We start from the raw sequence: 11,681 nt of genomic DNA, 5'->3' as shown, positions 1-11,681 counted from the left end.
AAGATCATGTGACACTGAAGACTAATGATCCTGAAAATACAGCTGCACATCACAGAAATAAATTAGATTTTAAAGTATATTAAAATTTAAAACAATTATTTTAAATGGTAATAATATTTTACTATATTACTGATTTTTTCTGTATTTTTGGTCAAATAAATGCAGCCTTGAGCAGAAGAAACTTATAATTTAATATAATTTAATTTATATTTAATACAATTTATGTTACATATATATATATAGTATATATATATATATATATATATATATATATATATATATATATATATAAACATGCATGCATGTGTGTGTATTTAGATATACATAATAAACATACACAGTATATTTCCTAAACTTTTAATGATTTTATTTTCAATAGTTTTTAAACAATCTTTTTTTTTACATCTGATGGGATGTCAGTAGTCAGTTCTTGAACTAAAATGTATAAATAAAATGCAGTTAATAAGAACACCATTAAGGGTTAAACACCAAACAGTATAATTTGTATATAATTTGGATGTAGCGTTATTTATTTATTTTTTTTTTTTTTTTTTTGACTTTTGAAAAATATATTGGATATTGTTTTAATTATTTTTTGTTTTGAGTTTAGCTTTAGTTTTTATTATTTTATATGTAATTAAATTATCATTTTTACTTTAAGCGATGATGGCATTAGTAGAAAGCTACAAATCGCGTCGGGAAGATTTCGAGTCTTTATCGTTTCGTAAACTCTGTCCCTCGCCGGCTGCCGTACTGGACTACAATTCCGCCGCGGACTACATTCCCCATGAGTGACGCGCGAGTAGCGCCGCTAAACTCTCCGCAAGCAACACACAAACGAGACCAATAATCACAAACGACCGTAAGTACACACACAACACTCACGGTGTTCTGACGTTTTTAAGATCAGCTCGAGATCCCGTGATGTTTTATTGCGTGTGATCGCGTGTGTTTGTGGAGGGCAGCAGGTTAATGCTAACGCTAACAACAGATAAACTGTGATTGCATAAACTCCACGCGACATACATTACGCATCTATTTCATAAAGATGCTAAATTAATTTTAGACTATATATAATACGAATCTAAGACATAACATGTGCATATACGTGAGTTTATGCTGCTGTTTTAGTGATTTCTGTTAAGGTTATCACGGAAATGTGTTTTATTGAACTCGAGATGACGTCACTATCAGGTTCTGACGTTGTTGATGACATGTCAGATAGTCTCCTCTTGTCTCTTCAGGATTTCGGAGGAAGATGAGGGTGAAGGAGATACTGAGGGCTGCAACACAGGCGTGGAGTCCTGCGCCACAGCACCCCACGTACCTGGCCTTAGGTGAGTGCGCACCTGTGTGTGCTTGCGCATGTCGTCTGTTTGTGTGTTTTTTTATTAGGGGGGTATGAGTGCTGGTGTGGTTCTGGTGTTCTTCGCAGGGACCGCGGCGCAGCAGCTGGACGCGTCACCTGTCAACACCAGCAGCGCTCTCTGGAGAATCTTCGTCCGAGATGGACTTCGCCGATACATCCCTGGACATGAAGCTCAGAGGAACCCTGCCCACTTCCAACAGGTCAGGGGAGGACATTATAACCATTTATAACCTGTTCTGCTCACCGAGGCTGCATTTATTTGATTAAAAATACTATAAAATTGTAAAATATTATTATAATTTAAAAAGCTGTTTTCTATGTGGTTGTTTTTTATTATATTATTTTTTTTTTTTGTGATGCGGATGTGTTTTTTGAGTATTTATTCCAGTCTTCAGTGTCACATGATCTTCAGAAATCATTCTAATATATGATCTGCTGCTCAAGAAACATTTCTGATTATTATCAATGTTGAACACAGTTGTGCTGCACTATATTTGTGTGGAAACTGTGATGCATTTTACTTTTCAGGATTCTGAAAGTTCAAAAGAACACGATTATTTGAAATCAAAAACTTTTGTAGCATTTATTAATTTTATCCAAAATGATGTTTATTTACAGTTGATCCTAAAGAGGCTAATAAACACAGACGTTGTTCAGATTAGTACAAGCTAGACAGGGAGGGGTTAACAAAAGAGGGTGTGTTTGGATGTTTATTACGTTCTCTCTCTGCACTGAACTGTACTGAAACATTCAAGTTTTAACACGAGGTGGTGGAGTTACAGTGTGCTGGAGTCTCTTCTCTGAAGGTGTATTTAGTTTTATATTAATAGCATCTTCCCTCGGTGGCGATTGATGAACTGTAGTGGAAACATTTCCCGGTTTAACAGCAGGTTTAGTATAGAGAGGTTCAGCTTTAGTGAGTAGGTGTTGTGTCTTACGTGTGATCTAACACACACAAACACGCCTGTGTCAACATGTTTCTGACGCGTGTCACTCTCACTCAACTGTTATCAGATTTACACAAAAATGGGATTTCCAGTGTTTCCTCTCGGGTTTCGACATGTATTCATTTGTTTCGCTAGATGTCTATAAAACAGTGTTTCCTCTCGGGTTTCGACATGTATTCATTTGTTTCGCTAGGAGTGTGTACCGGTGCTCCCTTCAGCACAGAAGCAGTCATAAGTAGCACAGGTATATTTTGTAGCAATAGACAACAATACATTGTATGGGTCACAATTATACATTTCTCTTTTATGCCAAAAATTATTAGGATATTAAGTAAAGATCATGTTCCATGAAGATATTTAGTAAATTTCTTACTGTAAAATATATCATATCAAAACTGTAATTTATTGATTAGTAATATGCATTGCTAAGCAACTTATCATTTTGAACAACTTTTAAAGATTGATTTTTCTCAATATTTAGATTTTTTGTTGCTACCCTCAGATTCCAGATTTCAAATAGTATTGTATCTCAGACAAAATATTGTCCTCCCTAACAAACCAATACATCATGGAGAGAGATTATTTATTCAGCTTCAGATGATGCATAAATCTCAATTTTGAGAAATTGACCCTTATGACTGGTTTTGTGCTCCACATATCAGTGAATAAAAATAGTATTAAAAGCTCTTGTGTTCACCAAGGTTGCATTTATTTGATCAAAAATATGTTAAAAATAGTGAAATATTATTACAGTTTCAAATAAGTGTTTTCTGTGTGAATCTCTGTTAATCTGTAATTTATTTCTGTGATGTGCAGCTGTATTTTCAGCATCATTACTCCAGTCTTCAGTGTCACATGATCTTCAGAAATCATTCTAATATTATGATTTGCTGCACAATATTTTTGTGGAAACTGATGCATTTTATGCATTTTATGATGCATAAATCTCAATTTCAGAAAACTGACACTTAAGGTTTTGTATAATATATATATATAACTTTTTTTTTTTGGGGCATCTCCATGTGGTCCTGTTCGGTATTGCAACCTGACTTTTCTAAAATTTAAAAAAGCTCTTTGCTGTTAGTTTTTTCTTTCATGTGTGCTTATATGAGCACTTTATATCATTCGGTTCTTTGGTGTCCTTCTGGAGTTTCTAAGTGTGCTTGTTTGTAAAGACGTCTAGCTGTATCTTGGTGATTTTTGTGTGTGTTTTCTGCAGGTTTCACAGTCTGATTTGATCCGGAGGGCTCGTCCCGGGCGGCTCATCGGAGGCAGTGAGAAGCGGAAGCGTCACACGTCTTCAGCCCTGACGCTATTCTCTGCGCGGGAGAGGACGCCGTGATCGGACAGTCCCACAAACACACGGGTCCCGTGCGCGCACTCCGACTACACCGCTTTCAAGGTAGAGCTCAGACTCGCGCTTTCAGATCCCGTCACGTCGCGCTGCCGCTTTCACAAACACAAGTGCATTGTTTCCTCCGCATCAGAGTAACCTCGTCGCCTCCGGAGCCAGCGATTCAGAGATATACATCTGGGACTTGAACAGCTTCAGTAATCCCATGACGCCGGGCACAAAGTCTCAGGTGAGTGTGACTTGTGTTATTCTCTGAGATGTTGTTTCTTCGTGTTCAGCGCATCATGAAGTGACTGCGTTTGTCTCTGTTCTCTTCAGCTCTGTGAGGTCAAGAAGAGGAATCGTCTCTGGTTCTTCTGAGGGTGTGTGGGGTTTGATTAACCCCTTCTCTAACATTCAGCTCTCTAAATAATGGGTTACTAGTCTCTGGTTCTTATTTGTGTGTGTGAGCAGAGTGTGTTTGGTTGTTTTGGACGTGGTATGGAATTGCGTGGTCAGTAATGAATTGCAGTAGTAACTGCCCTGAATCTTCACCTGGTGGTTTGTGGGAAAGTCACAGATATTCTGGTGGTTTTAGCCGTGTGCTTATGCATGTCACTAAAAATTAATATGTATTAATATTATAATGGGTGTGTAAATGGGTGTAGATAGATGTATGAGATTGTTAAATATTATTATAATAAGTATTATATTAATATTATAATGGGTGTAGAGGTGGGTATAAGATTGTTAAATATTAATATAATAATATATATTTTTATTATAATGGGGTGTCTAAGTGGGTATAAGATAGATATATGAGATTGTTAAATATTATTATCATAATATATATTTATATTAAATATGGGTGTATAGGATGTTGGGATGTAGATCAGATATATGAGAATGGGGGTTAAATATTGTTAATATAATAATATATATTCATATTATTATAATGTGAGGTATGTCTACTGATGGGCGCGATATAGAGAGAATATGTAATGTATAATCATATAGTATATCGATATAAATATGGGTGGAGATTCAGATATATGAGATTGTTAAATATTAATATAATAATTATATTAATATTATAATGAGCGTCTAAATGGGTTAAACTATTATTATAGATATATGATGGAGATTGTTAAATATGAGATTGGTAAATAAAATATAATATTTATACGTATAATGGGTGTCTAATGGGTGTAGATAGATATATGAGATTGTTAAATATTAATATAATAATATTATATTAATTATAATGGGTTCTTAGACATGGAGATGTCGATATGGTTAAATATTTAATTATCTTAAGAGTATAGTAATATTGTAAAGTGTGGTGTAGGCTAGATATATGAGATTGTTAAATAGTGTTTAATATATAATATGTTATTATTATTAATGGGCGTGTCGATGGGAAGTTCTATGAGATTGTTAAATTAATATAATAATATATACTTAATTGTAATGGGTGTCTAAGTGAGTGTAGATAGATATATGAGATTGTTAAAATATTCAATAGAATAATATATATTAAATACTATAATGGGTGTCTAAGTGAGTGTACGGATAGATATATGAGATTGTTAAATATTAATATAATAATATATATTAATATTATAATGGGGTTGTCTAAGTGAGTGTATGATAGGATATATGAGATTGTTAAATATTAATAATAATATATATTATATATTTACTGGGTGTAGATGGATATATGAGATTGTTAACTCATTAATCATAAATCATATATATTAATATAATAATGGGTTGTAGATGGATATATGAGATTGTTAAATATTAATATAATAATATATATTAATCATTGTAATGGGTGTCTAAGTGAGTGTCGATAGTCATATATGAGATTGTTTCAATATTATAATATAATCAATATATATGTTAATATGTAATGGGTGTCTAAGTGAGTGTTATGTAGATATATGAGATTGTTAAATATTAATATAATAATATATATTAAATATTATAATGGGGTGTCTAAGTGAGTGTAGATAGATATATGAGATTGTTTACATAGTAATATTAAATACTATCTATATTAATATTTATAAATGGGTGTGGCTAGAGGGCGTGTCGATAAGATATATGAGATTGTTAAATATAATTCATAATATACTATCTTAATATTCTACCGGGTGTAGATGGATAATATGAGATATGTTTAATATTACTATCATATATATCTTAATACCGACATCGCGGTGTCATGGAATGGGGATTACCTCTGAGATTGTAAATATTAGATGTGCGTTCTTAGCTCCACACTATAAGATCTAGACAACCTATGTCCCATCGGGCTGAGTGCGCAGTAAGTGAGTGGAGGCCTAGTCACATGATAGCGGTGGAAATTGTCATGAAATCCTGTAATATAATATGGAAGAAGTATGCTTTATCGTTGTAATGGGTGTCACTAAGGTAGTGTAGATAGATATATGAGATTGTTAAACTATCTAATATACCAAATATATAGTGTACTATTTATAATGGGGTGTCTAAGTGAGTGTAGATAGATATATGAGATTGAATTAAAGACGTAATATATAATATACATAGACCACCCCTTAATATTATAATGGGTGTAGATGGATATCATGAGATTGTTAAATATTAAAATAATAATATATATTAATATTATAATGAGGCGTTCTAAATAAGGGTGTAGATAGATTATATGAGGATTGTTAAATATTATTATAAATAAGATATTATAATACTTTATAATTGTGTGTCTACGAATAGGCACCCAGAGAGATATTAACTATTAAACCATTGTTTTTTTTTATATTAACAACATGGAGGTTGCTAAATTGGTTATAATAATGTATGAGATCACTAAATATTAAAATTTTAATATGTTATATATAATATGTGCTAATCTAGATATATGATGTCATTAAATATTAAAATGTGTACCGTATGTTGATATTATGATGGATGGCTAAATTGCTATTACTAGATCTATGAGGATGGCACTATGTTCAGGTGTGCTAAATAGATATATGAAGTTCATAAATAGTAAAGTTGATATATTCTTAATATTGGGTCTATAGATATGTAGACTCGGTCACTAAATATTAAAATATATATTTTAACTATAATGGGTGGCTAAACTTAATCAGGTATTTGATATAGTTAGAGGGTCACTATAATATGAAAAATTAATATACTTTTAATGCTGTAATGGGTGTGTCTAAATACAGATATGCTAGATGTTATGAGGTAACATTAAACTATCCGTAAAATATGTAGATTTTAATATTGTAAATTGGATGGCTAAATGGAGTATCAGGAGAAATATATGAAGGTCTATTAAATAATAATATTTAAATTTTTTTAATATTATAATGGGGGGGCTATAGTGGGATATATATATCTATCTAAGAGGTCACTAAATATTAAAGTATATATTTTAAAATAAAATTAAAACTTTAAATGTATATTTTAAACATGTTATTATTATAATGTTTGGGATTTGGATTAACCTCTCTCTAAACGCTCAGCTCACTAAGACAATGGGTTTCTAGCTGGAAAAAATGCAGTTCTGAGGCGGTTCTGTTTTTCTGGGTTTTGAGGTGCTTCAGGTGTTGTGGCATCTCTTCGTGATCGTGTTGTGTGGTGTGTGTGTGTGTGTGTGTGCTGTGTTGTAGCCGGCGGAGGAACGGTGAGCGTCGCAAGTTGGTGGGCTGCTGGGAGACGAGATCAGGTGCAGCACATACTATGCGTCTGCTAACCCAGCGGGAAGCGCTCGTCTCTGGGATCTGAGGAGGAAAGAAACGAGACATTCATCAAAATCAGTGACCACAGCAACAGGCGGGTGAGGACATCACCTCAATCTGTTTGCCTCAGATTTCACCCAAAACTCCAACGCTATAAACACAAGAATCGTGAGTTTCTGCATGAAGAAAGTGAAAGGAAAGCGTGAGAATTATTTTCGACTTTAAAATAATAACTCAGTGCAAACAGTACTTTTTAACTATGACAGTGGTGGGTGTGTGTGGTATATAATATATGTATGTGTGTATGTATGTATATACTACTGTAGCTATATATGTACGGTGTGGTCTCCGTGTGTGGTCAGTCATATAGTCTATTCATTATATAGATACTATTATATCACAGGAGCCGGTGCACCCATAGCAATGATATAGATGGAACGGGTTTATATGCTAATATAAGTATGAAAGTAAATACCCTAATACTAGTAGAAATATACATCATATGTAGTGCACCCTAGTATGTGAGTAGATTCATATATATCACGTGACTGTATGTCTCGTACTCATGTCGATACTTACTAGTAGAGTTCAATAGTAGCGTATACGTACTATAATATATATAAATATCTATATAACAGTTATAGACCAAGTTTCTTTGGAGAAGTATGGAACGGAAAAAAATATAGCAGTAAGGTTGTCGATTAACCAATAGTAGTGCGAATGTCTTAATGTCTTAAAACATTAGAGCCGTAAATATCTGCGATGATTACTGCATTATTATAGCAATAGAATAAATTTATAAAATAAGATGAATAAAATAAAATGTATTATATATTTTCATGTATAGGTGAGTCTAATGTATAGTACAATCACATGAATATTGTTATTAAATGTAGAATAAATAATAATAAATAAAATCTAACAATATAATATAACATAATAGCTTATTTATTATAAAGTGAATTATAAATAAATTTTATTTATTTATTTTGTGTAATTAGGAGATATTTAGCTTTTCTCAGGTATAATGTATTTTAGTATAATTGATTGTTGTTAAATTATAGAACAAATAAGATGATACACTAGACAATGAATAAAATGTAAAAAATAAAATATAAAATGTGTATTATTTTAGTATAATTTAACAGGACCTATTTATGAAAGATAATATGACAAAAGATATTAAACAATAAAAAATAATATAAAATTACTAAAGTAAAATTCTATAAAGAAGTAAAGAATATGCTGTTAAGTTGATTTTAGTTTTTTTGTTAAAGAAAATAATTATTTATTTTACAGCAATGCATAAATAGATTTTGTATTTGAATTGTAGTAATGCGACAATCTGGGAGCGAAATCTGGTGTTGTAATTGGTCATGAATAGTAAGTTTACACTGGGCTTTACCTAAATTATGCCGAAAGTTATATGCACAAAGACGGTTTATAGGTAATAAACTAATTGTACTATACGGATGTCACAGGCATTGTTGTAGGTGTATTCTGGAGTTTAGCAGAGATTCACATAAATGTTTAGTACGCAGTTAGCAGATACCAATGCAACTTCATATAGAAAGCAGAGACACGCGCAAGTTACCGCATTGTGATAGGCGTTCTTGAGGGCAGCTGTGATGTGTGATAGTAGATCCTGTGTGTGTGTGTGTTGCAGTGTGGGTATCATGGTGTCTGTGTGTGTCTATGGTGTGCGTGTGTGTGGGGTTCCGTGTTGTGTGTGTGTCTGTGTGTGCTCTGTGTGGTGGTCTCATGTGTGTTGTTGTGTGTCTGTGTGGGTGTTGTCTGTGTGTTTTTGTGTTGTGTGGTTTCATGTGTTTTTTTTTTTTGGTTGTATTTTGGGGGGGGGCCTGTGGGTTTGTTCTGTATTTTTCTTTTTTTTTTTTGTGTGACTTTGTGGTGTTGCGGTTTTTTTTGTTTTTTTTTGTTTTTGTTGTCGTGTTTTTTGTTTGTTTTTTTTTGTTGGGGGGTGCTTGTGGTGTTAGTGTGGTTGTTTTTGGTGGGGGGTGTGTGTGGGGAGTTTTTTTTGTTTTGTGTTTGTTGTGTGTTTTGTTGCTTTTGTTGTTTGGTGGTGGTTTTTCTTTTGGTTTGTTTGGCTTGAGTGTTTTGGGTGTTGCTCGGTTATTTTGTTGGGTTTGGTGGGGGGTTTTGTGTGTTTGTGTCTTTTCGCTAACGTTGTTGGCGTTCTGTTTGGTTGGTGTTTGTTTTTTGTTTTTTTTTTTGTTTGGGTGGCGTTTTTTTGTGGTTTTGTGTGTTTTGGGTGTGGGGGTTTTTTTTTTTTTGCCCCCGGAGCCCATGTGAGGGTGGTGTGTCGGTGTGTGTTTTTGTGTGTTATTGCTTTTTTGGTTTGTTTTTTTTTTGTGTTTTTTGTGTTGTGGTTTTTGGTTTTTTGTTTTTTGGTTTGTGTCTGGGGTCTGTTTTTTTTTTTGGTTTTGTTTGTTTGGGTTTTGTGTGTGTTTGGTTGTTTGGGGGTGTTTGTGTGCGTGTTGCTTTTGGGGTGCTGTTTGGTCTGGTTTTGTGTGGTGGTGTTGTTTGAATGCTGTGTGAGGGCTTGCTTGCTCGTGTATTGTGGTTACTGAGTTACTGCGTTGTATTTTGTAGCACCCTTCGTGAGGCTCGTTAGATGCTGTTGTTTGAGTGTTTTTTGTCTTGTGTGTTGGTCGGGTGTGTGCGTGTCGTGTGCGTGTATGGAGTCGTGGCTTTGTTGTTGTGTCATGTAGAGAAGTGGGGTGCGCGTTTTTCTTAGTGGCATGTTTCTGGTGTGTGCTGTTATTTGTGTCTGTGTGTTGCGTCTGTGTGGTGTCTGTGTGTGTGTCTCGGTGTGTGTGTGTTTCAGTCGTTTGTTCGTTACGTGTGTGTTGATTGTGTGTGTCTGTGTCTGTGTGTCGTGGTCGGTGTTTCTGTGTTTTGCGCGCGCTGCTGCTGTGTTACGTGTGTGTGTGGACAACCTTCGAGTGTTGTCTGTGATCCACAGGTGTTAGCTTGGTGTTGTCGGTTTTGGGTCGGTTTGTGGGTTTCTGTTTTGTTTTGTGTGGTGTCTGAGCGTCGTGTCTGTGTCTGTGTCTGTGTCTGTGTGGGGTTGTGGGTGTGTTGTTGTGTGTGTCTGTGTCTGTGTCTGTGTTGTGTCTAGCTGGTAGTGTATGTAGGCGGTAATGTGTGTGTCGGTGTGTGTGTGTGTCATGTGTCTGTGTCTGGTCTGTGTCTTGTGTCTGTGTGTGTGTGTCAGATTGCACCCTGCTCGGGGACTGTTGTGGCATGCCCGAAAGTGGCCACTCAGCGCTCCTGGCTTCAGCGGCAGCGAAGACCTACCCGGTCACCAGATGCGTGCGTGTGCCGTGTCTGTGTCGGTGTCTGGTGTGTGTTGTGTGTGTGTCTGTGTGTGTGTGTGTGTACTGTGTCGGGTCGGTGTCTGTGTCTGTGTCTGTGTGGTGTGTCAGATGCACTGCTCGGGGATGTTGTGGCATCCAGAAGTGGCCACTCAGCTCTCCTGGCTTCAGGCCCAGGATTTCACCCTCGCGACAGGGCCCCGTGTCCACCGGTCACCCGTCTCACGAGGCACGACAGTCTCGTGTCCATTTTCTTCCCCACGCGAGAGCCACACCGCGGTGTCCATGTCAGTACTGCACAACCGTACCGAGCCTGCGCGAGTGATCACCTGTGCCTGAGACCCCCCCGAGCGCGCTGCTCACAGCCGAGCACAGACGCCTGCATGCCAGACAGCACCCAAGCCGGCCAAGCAGACGCAATCCGGCTCGCGACGTACGCGGAAACGCCACACACCCGGACGGAGGTGGTCCGGAGACGAAGAGCTGTAACCATGAACCAATGCTACTGGACTACACGGAAACATCGTTTCGCCATCTTTGTGTAAAGTGTCTATCACCAACCCTTGCGCGCAATATTGAATACTGTTTCAATAACAAGAACGGTCACTCATGTCATCGTCGGGAAGTCTATTTATAAAGTATTACACTATTAGGATTATGAAATTTTTGTTTTAAAAGAAGTGTGCCTAATTTTTTAAAAGCCTATGTATGGGGGAACCAGCGTCTGTTAAGGCCTGACTAAATTGTAAAGAAAAATCCACGAAGAAGCAATGTAGGCAGAAAATAAGAGATAGTTTTAAGCAATAATAGTACTAAAACTTATTTTAAACTTAATAATTTATTTACTTATTTATTAGTAAATTAGGCCTGTTAAATCCCACAATAAATAATTATACATTTTATTGTTGTTGTTAAATTGTAGAATGAATAATAATGTATAAGTTAGCAGATCTATTT

At 35.5% G+C, this 11,681-nt stretch overlaps 1 protein-coding gene across 1 annotated transcript in view; it reads left to right on the top strand.

Moving 5' to 3' along the window:
• The first annotated feature begins 713 nt into the window (after window positions 1–713).
• The window catches only part of LOC109070295 (protein transport protein Sec31A-like), a 39,864-nt gene continuing 28,896 nt past the window's right edge, over window positions 714–11,681 (top strand). The window contains 4 exon segments of the mRNA XM_042768200.1: window positions 714–862; window positions 1,245–1,337; window positions 1,436–1,503; window positions 1,505–1,569. Of these exon segments, the coding sequence (XP_042624134.1) occupies window positions 1,259–1,337; window positions 1,436–1,503; window positions 1,505–1,569 (212 nt within the window). The 5' untranslated portion in view covers window positions 714–862; window positions 1,245–1,258.

Source organism: Cyprinus carpio, chromosome A12 (assembly GCF_018340385.1).
Source record: "Cyprinus carpio isolate SPL01 chromosome A12, ASM1834038v1, whole genome shotgun sequence".
Taxonomy (NCBI): Eukaryota; Metazoa; Chordata; class Actinopteri; order Cypriniformes; family Cyprinidae; genus Cyprinus; species Cyprinus carpio.
Note: the sequence above shows the minus strand (reverse complement) of the source record. Positions and strands in the feature narration are given on the sequence as shown.